The sequence below is a fragment of the Molossus molossus genome, unplaced genomic scaffold (genome assembly GCF_014108415.1).
Source record: "Molossus molossus isolate mMolMol1 unplaced genomic scaffold, mMolMol1.p scaffold_m16_p_20, whole genome shotgun sequence".
NCBI lineage: Eukaryota > Metazoa > Chordata > Mammalia > Chiroptera > Molossidae > Molossus > Molossus molossus.
The window spans coordinates 23246038-23265614 of record NW_023425356.1 but is presented as its reverse complement, the minus strand read 5'-3'; the positions used below and the strand labels follow the sequence as shown (position 1 = coordinate 23265614).

At 39.4% G+C, this 19577-nt stretch overlaps 1 protein-coding gene across 1 annotated transcript in view; it reads left to right on the top strand.

Annotated features, from left to right (window-relative positions):
- Positions 1-19577, top strand: part of NUP210L (nucleoporin 210 like) — a 103107-nt gene that overhangs the window by 30731 nt on the left and 52799 nt on the right. The window contains exons 11-15 of the mRNA XM_036272454.1: positions 2290-2427; positions 3282-3437; positions 10386-10584; positions 13618-13763; positions 18331-18552. Coding sequence (XP_036128347.1) covers positions 2290-2427; positions 3282-3437; positions 10386-10584; positions 13618-13763; positions 18331-18552 — 861 coding nt within the window. The remainder of the gene's footprint in view (positions 1-2289; positions 2428-3281; positions 3438-10385; positions 10585-13617; positions 13764-18330; positions 18553-19577) is intronic.

The window sequence follows — 19577 nt, the reverse complement described above, 5'->3', positions numbered from 1 at the left end:
CTCTTATTTCATGTGCATATTTTCTAATGTATCAGAGCAGACACTGTTGAAAATTTATGTTCCCTGCAGTAAAAAATTTTCAAGAGCATATCATACTATGTTCTGTCTTCTTTTCTATATGTTATAAAATGTCTTCCGAGGATCAACCCGGTTTGTACCATTACCTTCTTCTTAAATTATGTGTTCTGTCCAAGCCTAGCATATGCTTCCTACTCCAAATAGATTTCTTCTTGTTTTTCTCAGTGGTCACCTAAATATCATCAGAATAATTCCCTCTTCCTCCCTCCCTCTCTTTTTTTCATCTTAAGACAACACAAATTTATTATAGTTTTGAAAGTCAGAAGTCCAAAATCAGCCCTGGATGGTGTGGTTCAGTGTTTAGAGAGTCAGCCCTTGCACTGAAGGGTCTCAGGTATGGTTCTGGTCAAGAGCATGTACCCACATTTCAGGTTTGATCCCTGCCCCAGTTGGGGCACTTGTGGGAGGCAACCAATGTGTCTCTCTCACATGGATATCTCTCTCTCTCTCTCTCTCTCTCTCTCTCTCTCTCTCTCTCTCTCTCTCTCTCTCTTCTACTGTCTAAAAATCAATGGAGAAAATATCCTTAGGTGAGAATTAACAACAACAAAACTTCTTTTTAAAGCCCGTAATCAGCCGGGGCTGATCTGGCTCAGCAGTTAGAGCCTCAGCCCACTAAGGGCACGTACCTTGGTTGCAGTTTGTCCGGAGCCCCGGTTGGGGTCGTGTGAGTGGCATCCAGTAGATGTGTCTCTCTCACATCGATGTTTCTCTGTCTCTCTTCACCCCTCTCTCTCTCCTGCTCCATCTGAAGATAAATGAAAAAAAAAAAAATGTCCTCGGGTGAGGATAAAAAAAAAAAGCCCACAATCAGTTTCAGTAGACTAAGATAGAATAATGTTCTTTTAAATGGGAAGACTTATTTTCAGTTTATGACTCAGCTACCTTAAGAGAGTGAGGAGAGCGCCCTGGGCATTTTGGTTCAGTGGTTAGAGCACTGGCCCTCAGACCAAAGAGTCTCAGGTTTGATTTCGGTTAAGGGCAGGTACCTCGATTGCAGTTTGAGCCCTGGCCCTGATTGGGGTCGTGTGGGGGGCAACCAATCGATGTGTCTCTCTCGTATCAGTGTTTCTCTCTCTTTCTCCCTCCCTCTCTCCAATTCTGTCTGAAAATAAATGGAAAAAAAATACCCTTGGGTGAAGTTTAGAAAAAAAAAAAAGAAACTAAGGAGAAAATCAGAGCCATTATTGCACAGGTGAGACTAGTGATAAATATTTTAGAGGTTCTGTGTACTGAAAGGTTGCCAGTACGCTTCCTGGTCAGGGCACATATCAGGGTTGTAGGTTCAATCTCCAGTTGGAACACATTCGGGAAGCAACCATTCAACGTTTCTCTCTCACATCGATGTCTCTCTCTCTCTCTACCCTCCCTTCCTCTCTCTCTTAAATTAATAAAAACAAAAACAATTATAAAGAAATAGATAGCGCCCTGGCCAGTTTGGCTCAGCGGTTAGAGCGTCGGCCTGTGGTCCGGAGAGACCCGGGTTCGGTTCCCACTAAGGGCACGTACTTCGGTTGCAGTTTGTCCCCGGCCCTGGTTGGTCGTGCGGGTGGCAGCCACTCGATGTGTCCCTTCACGTCGATGTTTCTCTCTCTCTCCCTTCCTCTCTCTTCCTCCCACTCTATCTGTACAAAAAAGAAAAAATTTCCTCGGGTGAGGATAAAAAAAAAAAAAAAAAGAAATAGATAGCAGTTTTGCCTTCAAAGAGAAAATACCCACATAGTTGAGTGTGAGAATTCCATTTTACCTGTATAGATTCTCCTCCTCCCCAAACCTTGCTTTGTTTTTAAGCAAGAGGGGAATGTCTTACCCCAGCATCTTTAGATATTCTCTTTCTTTTCTTATGAATAGCTTGTAATATCCGTTTGCCTTTACAGTTATGTACTTAACTGATAGATGTCCAAGGGTCTTTCTGAAACTATGATTCCCTTCCCTATGTTGATAAAACTCTTTTATTGCAGGAAATTTTAACTGCTTTCCCTGAATGTAATACTTATTTTGGGTCTAGCAAAATTCCTTTCATTATTAATGAACCATAGTAATTATGCTTCTTTAATGAATAGGAACCCTTATTTCTTTATTTCTTTTACAGCTAGAAATTGGTTGAGTAATTCATTAGCACATGATTTTGCTGGTGATTTGAATATGAAAATGTATTGTAAGAAGAGTCCTCATAAAATCTATTTTGCCCCCTTTTTTCTGCTCTTCTAGAATAAAGATATTCAGCCTATAAAATTTCCAGTTATACATCAGCAAGAAGTGAAGATTTATTTTCCCATCAAACTTACACCCAACTTTCTGGCATTTCCTTATCATCCTATGAGAATGTTATATCGTTATAAAGTACAGGTATGTTGTCTTATAATATGAGGTTTCACAAATAGATAAGTCAGTTTCTCTGATAGCTTAATTTATTGAAATTTAGCTAATGTTAACTTTTATCTCCCCCTAATCCTAATAGTATAACTCAGTTTTTGGTGACAACCAAATCATATTCTTGAATACTGTCATCCTAACAAGACTCAGTATACTTTCTGTCTGTCTTCCATTTATCCTTTCCTTGTGAGTTTCATAACGTTTTGTCAAACTTCCTGTGCCCCTTTGTGATACTTTGTGACAATGCCATTAATAACCTCCTTTTAGCCTTTCCCTTCCCCTTTTTACTCTAACATCACAGTTTCTTCATGTGTCCAGATATAATTTATTATATTTTTAGTATTTCTTAAACTTTATTTTATCAGATTTTATATCTACATTTATATTACATTTTTCTTCTACAGTAATTAAATCTAAAGTTGTAGCCTGGCTGGTGTGGCTCAGTGGTTGAGCACCCACCCATGCACCAAGAGGTCGCTGGTTTGATTCCCGGTCAGGGCACATGCCCAGGTTGTGGGCCAAATCCCCAGTGGAGGGCATGCAGGAGGCGGCCAATCGACGTTCTCTTGATGCAAGAGAGAGACACATTGAGTGTTTGCCACCCACACGACCCCAACCGGGATCGTGGACAAACTGCAACCGAGGTATGTGCCCTTAGCGAGAACTGAACCCGGGTCTCTGGTCCGCAGGCCAACACTCCATGCGCTGAGCCAAACCGGCCAGGGCTCTCATCGATGATTTATCTCTCTCTCCTTCTCCCTTCCTCTCGCTCTAAAATCAATAAAGGAAAAACAATTAAATAAATATAAGGTTGTATTTTTTCACAGGTGGAAGGTGGCAGTGGCAACTTCACCTGGACCTCTTCTAATGAAACAGTGGCCATGGTAACCACTAAAGGGGTGGTGACTGCTGGTCAGGCCAGGGGCAACAGTACTGTTTTGGCCCGAGATGTGCAAAATCCTTTTCGATATGGAGAAATGAAGGTAAACAACTATCCGAAGAACCTTATCACTCCTGAGACTCTCTTTCTTCCTTCCTTCCTTCCTTCCTTCCTTCCTTCCTTCCTTCCTTCCTTCCTTCCTTCCTTCCTTCCTTCCTTCCTTCCTTTCTTTCTTTCCTTTTACTGCTGTCTAAATTTAAGTACAGTAACAGGTTTAAAATTTATTCTAGGCTAAATTGGCTATTTAAAAAATGATGCTCTGCCCTGGCCGGTTTGGCTCAGCGGTTGGAGCGTCGGCCTGCGGTACAGAGAGACCCGGGTTCGGTTCCCGCTAAGGGTACGTACCTCGGTTGCAGTTTGTCCCCGGCCCTGGTTGGTTGTGTGGGTGGCAACCACTCGATGTGTCCCGTCACATCGATGTTTCTCTCTCTCTCTCTTCCTCTCTCTCCCTCCCGCTCTATCTGAACAAAAAATGGAAAAATGTCCTCGGGTGAGGATAAAAAAAAAAAATGATGCTCAAATTCAATCTGGAAGTACATATTCCCTAAATATTCCTAGACCTGGGTTGAATCCTACTTTACTTAATAGCCAGTTATTTAGTGTCTATATTTGTTTTCTCATCTCTAAAAGAGGGATAATGACAGTATCACATCAAAAGATTATTTTCAGAATTGAGTGAGATGATGTTTACCCCAAGGCTTGGAATATACTCAATGCTTAATTATCTATTTTTATTGTTGTATTTTGTTATTATTTTCATATATTGAGTTTTACAATAACTTTATTTCTAGTTTCATATTTTTATTTGTCAGTCTTGTTTCTAAAAGATTGAAAACTCTTTTTTACTATGATATATAAACATTTTCCTGGTTTTCTCCCACATTTATTTTTTATTTTAAAAATGATTGATTAGCCCGGGCCGGTTTGGCTCAGCGGTTAGAGCGTTGGCCTGCGGTCTGGAGAGACCCGGGTTCGGTTCCCGCTAAGGGCATGTACCTCGGTTGCAGTTTGTCCCCGGCCCTGGTTGGGTCGTGTGGGTGGCGACCACTTGATGTGTCCCTTTCACATCGATGTTTCTCTCTTCTCTCTCTCTCCCTCCCACTCTATCTGAACAAAATATTGAAAAATGTCCTTGGGTGAGGATAAAAAAAAAAAAAAAGATTGATTGATTGATTTGAGAGAGAGAGAGAGAAACATAGATTGTTGTTCCACTTATTTATGCACTCATTGGTTGCTTCTTGTATGTGCCCTGATCAGGGATCGAACCCCAACCCTGGCATTTTGAAATGATGCTTTAACCAACTGAGCTACCCAACCAGGATTCTCCTACTTTTTTCTTTTGTAATTCTCACCCAAGGATATGTTTTTATTGATTTGAGAGAAAAAGGAGGGGAGAGAGACACACACACACATTATTGTGAGAGAGAAACTGATCGGTTGCCTCCTATACTTGCCCCAACTGAGGTATGTGCTCTGACCAGGAATTGAACCCACAGCCTTTTGGTGTATGAGACAATGCTCAACCAACTGAGCCACCTGTCCAGGGCAAGGGCTTTCCCACTTTTATATATGTTAGTGTATGTTGTTCTGTATAGGACTTAGCATTTTGGTATCATTCAGTGAATATTTATTGAATATTCCCAGGCACTTAACACCATTCTAAAAATCATAGGACCTTCAAAGAAACATAGTATCCCTACTTCAAAGAATCTAAAGTCTAGCCCAGCCAGTGTGGCTCAGTGGTAGAGCATCAACTCATACACCAAGAGGTCGCTGGTTCGATTCCCAATCAGGGCACATGCCCAGGCTGTGGGCCAAACCCCCAGTGGGGGGCATGCAGGAGGTGGCTAATTGATGTTTTCTCTCATTGATGTTTCAATCTCTCCCTCTTCCTTCCTCTCTCTCTAAATGCAATAAAGAAAAAAATTTTTTAAAGAAAGAATTTAAAGTCTAACTAAGAAGATATATTTACATGGAAAGTTAAATAACATTTTAAGGAAATTTTATTTGAGGTATTTTATTTTTTTAAATTTATTTTTATTTTTATTTTTATTTTCTAATCCTCACCCGAGGACATTTTTTTCCATTTTTTGTTCAGATAGAGTGGGAGGGAGAGAGAGGAAGAGAGAAACATCAATGTGAAAGGGACACATCGAGTGGCTGCCACCCACATGACCAACCAGGGCTGGAGACAAACTGCAACTGAGGTATGCACCCTTAGTAGGAACCGAACCTGGGTCTCTCTGAACCACAGGTTGACGCTCTAACTGCTGAGCCAGACCGGCCAGGGCTATTTGAGGTATTTTTAAAGCAGTATATGATTGCTAGGTAGTTAACTTGAATTGTAAAGTAAAAGTATTATTAGTTTATAAAAGAAAAATCCTTGCCCTGGCCAGTTTGAAGCGTCAGCCCGTGGACCAAAGAGTCGTGGGTTTGATTCCAGTCAAGGACACGTACCTCGGTTGTGGTTTGGTCCCTGGACCTGATTGGGGTCCTGCAGGAGGCAACCAATCAATGTGTATCTCTCACATGGATGTTTCTTTCTCTCTCTCTCTCTCTCTCTCTCTCTCTCTCTCTCTCTCTCTCTCTCCCTCCTTCCTTCCCTCCCTCAAACTCTGTTTGAAAATAAATGGAAAAATATCCTCGGGTGAGAATTTCAAAAGAAAATCCTTGTAGCCCTGGCCAGTTTTGCTCAGTGGTTAGAGTGTTAGCCCTCAGACCAAATGGTCTCCGGTTTGATTCCTGGTCAAGGGCACGTACATGGATTGTAGATTCGATCCCCGGCCCAGGTCAGGGCGCATATAGGAGGCAACCAATTGATGTGTCTCACACTGATGTTTCTCTCTCTCTCTCTCTCTCTCTCTCTCTCTCTCTCTCTCTCTCCCCCTCCCTCCCTCCCAACTTTCTCTAAAAAATGCAATGGAAAAAATATCCTCAGGTGAGGATTAACAAAAAGAAAAAAATTCTTATAGATGTGACTAGAGACTATCATGAAGAGGTGGGAACTTGAAGAAGACTTTGATCAATGGATCTAAAAACTAAGGCCTAATGGTCAAACTCAACCTGCTGCCTTTTGGTAAATAAAGTTTGATCAGAACACAGCCACTTTCATTCATTTACATGTTGCCTATAGCTGCTTTCAGGCCACAACTACAGAGTGGGTAGTTGCCACAGAGACCGTGTGGCCCACAGAGTCTAAAATATTTGCTGTCTAGCCCTTTGCAAAAAAACATTTGCTGATCCCTGATATAGACAGTGGGAAGCCAACACAGGTTTTTGATAAGGCCAATAGTATGGTAAAGCCTATGTTTAGAAAGATACCTAATTATTTTTATAGTCAGACAATAACAGATATATATATATATATATGTGTGTATATATAGTAAATATATATATATATATACTTTTTTTTTTATCCTCATCCGAGGACATTTTGCCATGTTTTGTTCAGATAGAGTGGGAAGGAGAGAGAGGAAGAGAGAGAGAAACATTGATGTGAAAGGGACACATCGAGTGGTCACCACCCACACGACCCAACCAGGGCCGGGGACAAACCGCAACCGAGGTAGGTGCCCTTAGCGGGAACCGAACCCGAGTCTCTCTGGACTGCAGGCTGATGCTCTAACCGCTGAGCAAAACCGGCCAGGGCAACAACTATATTTTTAAAAGGAACAAAAAATAAGTGCTGGTGCTATATACTAGTAGAGTAGAATGGACTGAAGGGAGAAAGTGAAGGCAAAGTGTCCAGTTAAGCCCAAGCTAGTGAAATGGAATTGAGAATACTGGGAAGGGGACAAATGGAGGATTATTTTAGATGTAGCTTTAGTCAGATTTGATGCCCAGTGTGGTGAGGAAAAGTGAAAGATTTAAAGACATAGAAGTTTTGCCTGGCCGGTGTGGCTCAGTGGTTGAGTGTCAACCCATGCACCAAGAGGTCGCCAGTTCCATTCCCGGTCAGGGCACATGCCCAGGTTGTGGGCCTGATCCCCAGTGGGCGGCATGCAGGAGGCAGCCAATCGATGTTTTCTCTCATTGATGTATCTATCTCTCTCTCCCTCTCCCTTCCTCTCTCTCTCAAATCAATAAAGAAAAAAAAATAAAAATAATAAAGACACAGAGGTTTCTAGCTTTGGCAACTGAGTGGATAAAAACACAAGAAAAGGGAAAAAAATAAGAGGAAAGTGATGAATTCAGTTTTGGATACATTAGTGTGATTCTATGGAGCATCCGGGTCAACGTTTATCATTGAAAATAGGGGACTAAAGTACAACTGAAAGATTAGGGCTAAAGATAAATATTTGGAGTTTTCAGCATTCGGTTGGTTACTGAAGCTCAGGCACTGGGTAAGAGTTCCCAGGAAAGAGTCAGAATGTGTGTTACTTTAAGGGGCATAGGCAGAATAAAAGGAACTAGCAGAAGAAACAGAGAAAGTGTTGACAAAAAAACAAGATTGTCTTAATCTGTTTGGGCTGCTATGACAAAATACAATAAGCTGGTTAGCTTGTAACCAACAGAAATTTATTTCTCACAGTTTTGGAGTCTGAAAAGTCCAATATCAAGGCACCAGTGGATATAGTGTCTGGTGAGGGAAAGCTTTTTGGTTCAGAGAAGGCTATCTTAGCTGTAGACTCACATGATGGAAGGGACTAGGGAGTTCTGTGGGGTATCTTAATATAAGGGTACCAGTCCCATTTATAAGGGCTACACCCCTCTAACCTAATCACCTCCCAAAGGCTTCATTCCTAATACCATCACTTAAGGTTGGGATTTCAACATATGAAATGCAGGGGGTGCAATCTATAGCAAAGACAAAATAAAAGATAAAGCCCTGGCCAGGTAGCTCAGTTGGTTAGAGCATCATCCCAATAAGCCAAGGTTATGAGTTTAATCCCTAGTCAGGGCACATGTAAGAATCAACCAGAGAATGCATAAATAAGAGGAACAGCAAATCGATGTTTTTGTCCCTCTCTCTCCCCCTTCCTCTCTCTCTCAAAATCAATAAATAAAAAAAAATTAAAAACAAAAGATATAAAGAAAGAGGAATTGCCTGGCCAGTGTGGCTCAATGGTTGAGGGTCGACCTGTGCATCAAGAGGTAGCAGGTTCGATTCCCACTCAGGGCATATGCCTAGGTTGTGGGCCCAATCCCCAGTGGGCAGCATGTGGGAGGCGGCCAATCAATGTTTCTATAGCTCCCTCTCCCTTCCTCTCTCTAAAATCATTAAAGAAAAAAAAATTTTTTTAAAGAAAAAGGAATTGATCTATATCAGAAGTCAGCAAACTTTTTCTGTAAAGGGCCATATATAGTAAATATGTTACTGTTTGTAGGCCACCTACAGACTCTTATCTTATATTCTTCTTTGTTGTTGTTGTTGTTTACAGTGCTTTAAAATGTAAAAACTCGCCCTGGCCGGTTTGGCTCAGCGGTTGGAGCGTCGCCTGCGGTCCTGAGAGACCCGGGTTCCCTTCCCGCTAAGGGCACGTACCTCGGTTGCAGTTTGTCCCCGGCCCTGGTCGGTTGTGCAGGTGGCAGCCACTCGATGTGTTCCTTTCACATCGATGTTTTTCTCTCTCTCTCTGTTCCTCTCTCTCCCTCCCACTCTACCTGAACAAAAAAAAAAAATGGAAAAATGTCCTCGGGTGAGGATAAAATAAAATAAAATAAAATAAATAAAATAAAATAAAATATAAAATAAAATAAAATAAAATAATAAAATAAAATAAAATAAAATAAAATAAAATATAAAATAAAATATAATAAAATAAAATAAAATAATAAAATAAAATAAAATAAAATAAAATAAAATATAAAATAAAATAAAATAAAATAAAATAAAATAAAATAAAAAAATAAAATAAATATAAAATAAAATAAAATAAAATATAAAATAAAATAAAATAATAAAATAAAATAAAATAAAATAAAATAAAATAAAAAATAAAATAAAATAAATAAAAATAAAATAAAATAAAATAAAATAAATAAAATAATAAAATAAAATAAAATAAAATAAAATAAAATAAAATAAAATAAAATAAAATAAAATAAATAAAATAAAATAAAATGTAAAAACTGCCCTGGCCAGTTTGGCTCAGCGGTTGAGCATCGGCCTGTAGACCAGAGAGTCCCAGGTTTGGTTTCTGCTAGGGGCACATACCACAACAAAAATAAATAAATAAAATAAAATGTAAAAACTGCCCAGCTGGTGTGGCTCAGTAGTTGAGCTTCAACCCATGCGCCAAGAGGTTGCCAGTTCTATTCCTGGTCAGGGCACATGCCTAGATTGTGGGCTCAGTCCCCATTGGGGAGCCTGCAGGAGGCATCTGATAGATGTTTCTCTTTCATCAATGTTTCTATTCTCTCCTTCTCCCTTCTTCGTTCTCGAAAAATCAAAGAAAACATATATAAATAGCCCTGGCTGGTTTGGCTCAGCAGTTAGAGAGTCGGCCTGCGGTCCAGAGAGACGTGGGTTTGGTTCCTGCTAAGTGTGTGGGCCTTGGTTGCAGTTTGTCCCCGGCCCTGGTTGGTTGTGCGGGTGGCAACCACTCGATGTGTCCCTTTCACATTAATGTTTCTTTCTCTCTCACTCTCTTCCTTTCTCTCCTTCCCACTCTGTATGAACAAAAAATGGAAAAATGTCCTCGGGTGAGGATAAAAAATATATATATGTAAATAAATAAAATGTAAAAAGCATTTTTAGCTTAAAAACCTAAGAAAATTGTACACTGGACATAATTTGTCAGAACCTGCTTGCTGTGTGGTGTTAGATGCTTTAGAGAGACCTAATCAACTGATCAAGGAATGAACTGAGTGACATGTTCAGTGCCTACTGCACACACACATACACACACACATGAATATATATATAGTATTTTTTGTATAGAAAACATACATATATGTTCATGTGTGTCTGTATTTAAATATTGAAGGAATACTTTGATCTAAGACTTTTCTAACATAACTTTATTGAAAGATGGATTTTTTCCTCTAGATATATGTCCTGAAACTGAACAAAATGGAACTGTTACCATTTCATGCTGATGTGGAGATTGGCCAGCTTATAGAAATCCCCATTGCTATGTATCACATAAATAAGGAGACCAAGGAGGCCATCGCGTTCACAGACTGCTCTCATTTATCTTTGAATCTAAACATGGATAAGCAAGGAGTCTTTACTCTTCTCAAAGAAGGTAAGAATAGACTTATTTTCTCTTTTCTTTCTTTGTCTTTGAATTAAAGGACAAATCATCGTTAAGAAACTACAAATTATATTGTAAATTCACATATTACCTTTTCTTTACAGTACTTTTATTTATGCTGTCAACTGCCTTGTAGTAAGTGTTATAATTAATATAGAAAGAACAGCCCAGCCGGTGTGGCTCAGTGGATTGAGCGTCGTCCCCTGGACTGAGAGGTCCTGGTTTGATTCTCAGTCAGGGCACATGCCTAGGTTTTGGGCTCAGCGTGCAGGAGGCAGCTGATGGATGTTTCTCTCTCACATTGATGTTTCTCTCTCTCCCTTCCTCTCTCTCTAAAAAATAAATAAATAAATAAAAACATATTTTTTAAAAAAAGAAACAAAGGCACAGAAATTGAATAACCTGTCCAGGGTTCATTGTGGCTAGACAATATTAGTTTTTAATTCATATTCAGGTCTTCTGTTTCTAGTCTCAAGCTCTTTTCCTCTTTCTTTCTTTAATATGTATACCATACTGCCCTGGTCAGTTTGGCTCAGTGGTAGAGCATCGGCTCAGGGACCAATGAGTCGTGGGTTCGATTCCCGGCAAGGATATGTACTTCAGTTGCGGTTTGTCCCCAGCCCTGGTTGGGTCGTGTGGAAGACAGCCAGTTGATGTGGCTCTATCACATTGATGTTTCTCTCTGTCTGTCTCTCTCCCTCCCTCCCAGTCTATCTAATGATAAATGGTAAATATCCTGAGGTGAGGAGGAAAAAAATATATAATATATGTGTGTGTGTATATATGTGTGTGTGTATACACACACATACACACATACATGTACACCATACCTCTTCTAAGAGAAATGTAGTACCATTTAATATGTATACAATTTATTTAAAAAAGAGAAAAAATATTTTTAATAAACAAAGAATATGAGTAAGTTATTTATGAAGATCAACATCATTTTCTGTTACTAAACGTAATGTTTAATCCTGATCACCATTGTTTTTTATCATTATTAATGACAGTAGTAGCATCTAGTATTTACTGTTTGCTAGGCTCTTTTCTGAATACTTTTTATATATTAACTCATTTTATTCTCACGGTACATCTATATGATTGCCATCAACTTGGCCTTCTCCCTTGCCCTTGCTAATTATACTATATGGTATCTCTCACATCTCTCTCCTGTCCTTTAATCTCAGGGTCTCTCTTCTAATTTTTAGGCCCTCATTATCTCTCACCTAGAATACAACAACATCCTCCTAACTGTTCTTGCCTTTTATAATTGTGGCTGTCAGATGGATCTTTGTGAAACTTAAATTTGATATTAGTTTTCTGCTCAAATATTTTGCCAGTGGAATAGAGCCAAAATCCTTTTAGTTTCGTATTCAAGGTCCTCTTCAATATAAACCAATCTACTTTTCTTAACTTTATACATTGGCTTCATATATAGCTCTAGCTAAACCAACCACTTTAGTTTAAATTTCCCATATACCACCCTGGCCAGTTTGGCTCAGCGGTTAGAGCATCTACCCACGGACCAAAAGAGTCGCGGGTTCGATTCAGGTCAAGGGCTCATGCTTCGGTTGAGGTTTGATCCCCGGCCCTGGTCGGGGTTGTGCAGGAGGTAGCCAGTCAGTGTGTCTCTCTCACATTGATGTTTTTTTCTCTCTCTCTCTCTCCCCCTCCCTCCCACTCTATCTGAAGATAAATAGAAAAATATCCTCAGGTGAGGATAAAAAAATAAATAAATTTTCCATATACTGTACCTCCCTCATGTATTCATTTTTATCACATTTATATTTCTATCTTTGTTTATTCATTTGTAAGCTTGAGAAACTCTCTTCTACATATCTTCCTTGAGTTCTCCAGCTAGAAGTAATCTTTCTGTTTTCTAAACTTCTATAATGCTTATAATTTTCTACTAATATATATATATATTTTTTTATCCTCACCCGAGGACATTTTTCCATTTTTTGTTCAGATAGAGCGGGAGGGAGAGAGAGGAAGAGAGAGAGAGAGAAAAACATCGACGTGAAGGGACACATCGAGTGGCCGCCACCCGCACGACCAACCAGGGCCGGGGACAAACTGCAACCGAGGCACGCGCCCCCAGCGGGAACCGAACCCGGGTCTCTCTGTACCGCAGACCGACGCTCCAACCGCTGAGCCAAACCGGCCAGGGCTCTACTAATATTTTAATTTATGCAAATGTTCATTTTATTCTAAACTATATATGCCTTGAGGTTAGGATCTTTGTTCAAATTTGTATTCTCACTATACACAGAATTGTGGCTTACATGATATATATCTGTTAACAGAAGGAACAGATTTTTATATCAACTTGGTATAAACAATTGGGGCCTAGTAGTTAATATGGGATATCAATATTTTTTAAATGTATTAAGATTCTTTTATTTTGCCCTGGCCAGTTTGGCTCAGCGGTTAGAACGTTGGCCTGCGTACCAGAGAGTCCCGAGTTCGGTTCCTGCTAGGGACATGTACCAAAAAAAAAAAAAAAGATTCTTTTATTTCTTAAAATTCTTTTTTAAAAATATGTTTTCATTGATTTTTTAGAGAGAGAGGAAGGGAGAGAGATAGAAACATCGATGTTACAGAGAAACATCAACTGGCTGCCTCCTGCACGCCCCCTACTGGGCACTGAGCCAGTAACCCAGGCATGTGCCCTGACTGGGAATTGAACTGGGACCTCTCAGTAGATGGAACAATGTTCAATTCACTTAGCCACCCAGCCTGGCTAAAATTCTTTTTTTTAAATATGTTTTTATTGATTCTAGAGAGAGAGGAAGGGAGAGGAAGAAAGAGAAAAACATCCATCGGCTGCTTCCTACACACACCCTGCTGGGGATTGAGCCCACAACTTGGGCATGTGCCCTGACGGGCAACCCTTTGGTGCATAGGACAGCTCTCAACCAACTGAGCCACACTGACCAGGGTGATCCTTTTATTTCTATAGACTAATTTCCTTGAGAACTGACTGCTTATTTCCCTACTGAAGTCATGCTATTTGATTTGCAGGTATTCAAAGACCAGGACCAAAGCACTGTTCCAGTACACATATAGCAGCCAGATCTCTGGGGCATACTGTGTTAACAGTGAGTATAAATGAATATGAAGAATACTTGGAAAGCAGTGCCACATTTGCTGCTTATGAACCCCTAAAGGTGAGATGTTTCATGGTAAGGAACTGGCATATCTTTTCATGGACCCCACTATGTCAACTTAGGGGCTTCCTAGTTACTTGTGATTTCTATTCAAGATCAGTGATATTTGTATTCTCTTTACTTACCACTGTCTTGTTTTTAGAGCTACAGCTCTCTCATCACACCTGAGTATCTGGGAGTTTGCTCCCTCATTTTCTGCCACAGGAATATCTTTAAGTTGTATCAGCAAATTTTAGATGTTCCCCTTTCTTCTTTTTTATGAGATATAAAATATGTATAATAAAGTACATAAAGCGCACTAATAAGGTACTATTTAAAATTTTACATATGCACATATCTCTATAATCACCACCCTGAATAAGATATAAAATGTTAGCATACTCTCTTTTGAAGAATTCTGAAAGAGCCTGGCCAGTGTGGCTCAGTGGATTGAGCATCATCTCATGGACTGAGAGATCCTGGTTCTATCCCTGGTCAGGACATGTGCCAGGGTTATAGGCTCAGTCCCCAGGATGGGGCATGCAGGAGGCAGCCAGTTGATGTTTCTCTGTCACATTGATGTTTGTATCTCTCTCTCTAAAAAAATCAATAAAAACATATTTTTTAAAAAAGAATTCTGAAAGAAAACATTTTATCCTAGTGAGGGAAGTCAATCATCTTTTACCCTTTGTACTTATGGATTTTAATACAACAGTTTTTATTTTGGGCCCTTAGGATTGGTCCCTTATAATTGGGACATTATGACAGGTGGTGGTTCAGAATAAAAGTAGATAGAGCCTGGTATACTTTCTACACACTTCAGTAGCTAAAATTGATGTCTATAAGTTCATGCTGATAGATAATGACAAACCCTAACTTAATGCTCTTGGCATAAGGAGACACCCATAAGGGAAAAGTTAACTCTAATGAAAGAAGCAAGATAAGTTAGTAATTCTTTTTATTTAAGAGTATATTTATTAAAGCTGGGGACAGTGATACAAGGAAGGGCCTAGGATAGAAGAAACAATAGGAGAGAGCCTAGGCAGGGCTGCTGTCGGCTCACTGGAAAGTCATAGAAAAGGGGGCCTCAGAGACAGCTCCAAAGGTTAAGCCCAGGATAAGCTGCTGCTGCCCATTGCTTCCTAGTTGCAAGTCTCATGGGGACCCTTAGAGTTTAGGAAATGCACACCTGAGAGGGAAGAAAGGCATAGGTGTGCTCCCAGGAAGTAGAGCACCTAAGTTATCAATTTTAAAAAGATAACATCATTAAAATTAACATTTTAAGTTGGCCTCATTATACACTGTGCATAAGTATTAAACATATGATTTGGGCATATTTCATTCATTTTCTTAATTGCCTAATTAAGCGAAAGTGCTTAGCTGTGACTCACTGTCATTTCATTAGGTTTTTTTTCTTGCGTTTATTATTATCCATAGCCTTATTTTATATTTATTGAGTGTCTACAAATTGGATTTCCCCTGAATAAAAACTAACTTTAAAGGAAAGGAAGTTGCCAGTTCGATTCCCGGTCAGGGCACATGCCCAGGTTGTGGGCCCAATCCCCAGTGGGGGGCATGCAGGAGGCAGCCAATCGATGTTGTCTCTCATCAGTGTTTCCATCTCTCTCTCTCTCTCTCTAATATCAATAAAGAAGAAAAATAAAATAAATAAATAAATACAAAGGAAAGGAAGTAAGATGATTTTCTTTTTCTACCCAGTGCTTTGTTTACACATACTTCCCTTTACTTGCTGAAAAAAATAAGTGTTCTACCTTTCTTATCAATATTATGTTTCAGTACATGATATAGTTTCTAATTTGTCCAATTCAGTCAATCTGATTAGTTTTGGACTATATTAGGAAAAAAGGAATACTTTTTGTTTTGCTTTCTCAGGGAGGCCTTTAGTGAAGTCTATCAGAGGCTTGTATGGCACTCTGTATTTTGCTTTTTGTAACACTTTTTACCTACTTCAAATCTGTCTTTACCAGACTATGAGTTTGGCTGTGAGACAGGACCTAATTTTTTAAATTTATTTTTAAATTATAGCCCTGGCCGGTTTGGTTCAGCGGTTAGAGCGTCGGCCTGCGGTCCTGAGAGACCCGGGTTCAGTTCCCGCTATGGGAGCGTACCTCGGTTGCAGTTCGTCCCCGGCCCTGGTCGGTTGTGTGGGTGGCAGCCACTTGATGTGTTCCTTTCACATCGATGTTTCTCTCTCTCTCTCTGTTCCTCTCTCTCCCTCCCACTCTACCTGAACAAAAAATGGAAAAATGTCCTCAGGTGAGGATAAAAATAAATAAATAAATAAAAATAAATTATCGTTAACATACAATATTATATTGGTTTCAGGTGTGCAACGTAGTGATTAGACACTTACATGCAGGACCTTATTTGGGTTTCTGTTACTATATTCTAGTGGGCCATCAATAAATACATGGTGAATTGAATTTTATCTACATTATTTAAGAGAATATTTCCATTAGACATAGGAATGTTTAATTTTAGTAGTATTTGATAATAAATATGACTGACTAGTTCAGGAAAGAAATACAACAGCATGGTTTGCTTACATTTTTATTTTTTTAAATATTTTTTCTTTATTGATTTTAGAGAGAAGAAGGGAGAGGGAGAGAGATAGAAACACCAGTGAGAGAGAACATCGATTGGCCGTCTCCTGCATGACCCCCACTGGGGCTCGGGCCCACAACCTGGGCATCTGCCCTGACTGGTAATTGAACCAGTGACCACCTGGGCCGATGCTCAACCACTGAGCCACACCAGCTGGGCACATTTTTAGAGTGATTGCTTCAACTCTGTACTTTATTTTGTGACTTAGTCACTCTTGTAGACACTGTGTCATACAAAAATAACCTACACTTTGAGAATACTTTATTCTCCTAAAACTCGTTTCCTCAACTGTAAATGGGATATAATTCCTCTGTATACTTGAATGAGGTGAGAAGTCTTTGAGAAATAAGATGAATGTATAGATGTATTATTTTTATACTTTAGGGAATAATTTCTTTGATACTCTAGTAAAATATCAATTTTAAATGCTTATTCAGTATTTATGCAATACCTTTTATGTGCACAACATTATACTAAATATCAGTGAGGAATAGAAATTCTTTATTTTTTATTTTATTTTTTAAAATATGTTTTTATTGATTTTTTAGAGAGAGAGGAAGGGAGAGATAAATAGAAAGATCAATGGGAGAGAGAAACTAATTAGCTGCCTCCTGCACACCTCCTACTGGGCATGTGCCCTGACTGGAAATCCAACAGGGACCTCTCAGTCCATAGGATGATACTCAATCCACTGAACCACACCAGCTGGGTATAGAAATTCTTTTTTTTAATTTGGACATAAGATATTTTTTCTCTGAAGAAGTTTACATAATTAGAGAACATAACTAAAATTATTAGACTTATACATATGAAGCACTTGGCACGTTTAAATAGCATTAGGAGATGAGTAAGTATAAAAATGAATGGTAGCCCAGCTGGTATGGCTCAATGGATTGAGCATCGTCCCATGGACTGAGAGGTCCCAGTTTGATTCCTGGCCAGGGCGCATGCCCAGGTTGCCGGCTCAATCCCCAGTAGGGAGTGTGCAGGACGCAGCCGATCGATTTCTCTCTCACATTGATCTTTCTATTTCTCTCTTCCTCTCTCTCTAAAAAAAAAATCAATAAAAACATATATATATATTTTAAATAAATGGTAGAGATAAATACTATAAGAGCTTAAAGGATGCAGAAATGGGCGTGGTCTGGAATAAGTAAACAAATTAATGGATAAGGTGACATGATTTAGGCTTGAGTGACAAGTAGGATCAAAATTAATACAGAGAAAAAAGAAAGAAAGAAAAATTTAAATAAAAATAAATTAGGCCCTGGCCGATTTGGCTCAGCGGTTAGAGTGTCAGCCTGCGGTCCACAGAGACCCGGGTTTGGTTCCCGCTAAGGGCATGTACCTTGGCTGCAGTTTGTCCCCGGCCCTGGTTGGGTTGTGTGGGTGGCAGCCACTCGATGTGTCCCTTTCACATCGATGTTTCTCTCTCTCTCTCTCTCCCCCTTCCACTCTATCTGAATAAAAAATGGAAAAATGTCCTCTGGTGAGGATAAAAAAATAAATAAAATAAAATAAATTGGTACAGCCCTGGCCGGTTTTGCTCAGTGGTTAGAGCGTCGGCCTGAGGACCAGAGAGTCCCGAGTTTGGTTCCTGCTAAGGGCATGTACTTCCGTTGCAGTTTGTCCCCGGCTCTGGGTGGGGTTGTGTGGGTGGCAACCAGTTGATGAGTTCCTCTCATATCGATGTTTCTCTCTCTCTCTTCCCTCCTCTTTCCCTCCTGCTCTATCTGAAGATAAATGCAAAAATGTCCTCAGGTGAGGATAAAATAGATAAAAAATAAATAAATAAATTAGTACAGAGGTTGAGAAGCATCCCAAATGAGAGGTATTATGTATCTTTTTCTTAGTTTGGGAATGAAGTCTAATGTCATTTTCAGCAGAGTAAGATAACCAGTTTTTTACTTTAGAAAACTGTTGAATTCCCTAATCAAGGATTAATTTCTTTAAATGTCATCAGGCTGTAAACCCTGTGGAAGTGGCATTGGTGACATGGAAGTCTGTGAAAGAAATGGTATTTGAAGGGGGCCCTTGTCCATGGATCTTGGAGCCTTCCCAGTTCTTTTTGGAGTTGAGCATGGAGAAGACAGAGAAAATTGGAATAACACAAGTCTGGCTACCAGCTAAGAGAAAACAGAACCAGTATATCTACCGGGTCCTGTGCCTGGATTTAGGAGAACAGGTAGGAAAATCATCTTTTACTAACATTTCTTTTAGCAATATTACTCCAAATCTTTTGTACGTCTAGCCATTCTTTTTCAGATTCTAATGAATTTAGTTTATAAACCAGATAGGAAAATTCTAATTATTGATTAAAAGATCTTTTTTTTTTTTTAAACCTTACTGTCCTTTAAATATACCCAAAGGTTTTGGTTTGCTCATCTGAGAATTCTAACAGTTCACTAACTAAAAGGTTAAAGATCTTTTTGTAGTAGTAAGCTTATTTCAACTACTTTATCGCTGTAATTTATTTCCTTGTTGTCTAGAGTAGAGAACATATGGTTTTCCACCTCCAAAGAATGTGAGGAAGGAAAATTTAGTGTCATCTGTGGTTAGCAATTTTGAAGAAACAGATCTGTGCTGATAAGTACGTTGCATTAGTTTAATTAGTTTTGATTATTTTTAGAGGTAGTGATGGATCCATCCACAGCTGTGCCCTGCTTCTATCAAAATCATTAATAAGCCGGGCCAGTGTGTGGGCCTGATTCCCAGTGGGGGGCATGCAGGAGGCAACCAATTGATGTTCTCTCTTATCTATGTTTCAATCTCTCTCTCCCTTTCTCTCCAAAAACCAATAAAGAAAAAAAAAAAAAATCAGTAACAAAGGTTTGCAGTTTGACTAGTGTTGAGAATGCAGTATTTGGCTATGAAACACAGCCAGACTAGCCAGGCTAACAGGTCTATCAATGTAGGAGTTTAACTTCAAAACTGTGCTATGATCAGTTGAGCTTCTTTTTAGTATCTCTAGTGAATGCTATTGTATATGTGGCCAGCTGTTAGTAATTTCAGGCCTAATTACCCCCTTTTGAAGCTCTCTAACTTCTTTTTATTTCCACATTCTGTTATTCATTAGTACTGCTACCAAAGACAAGTTGAAACAAAAATTAAATTTTTTCACTGTTTACCAACTGGTAACAAAAGATTTGGTGGGCCCTGGCCAGTTTGGCTCAGCGGTTAGAGCGTTGGTCTGCAGACTAGAGTCCTGGG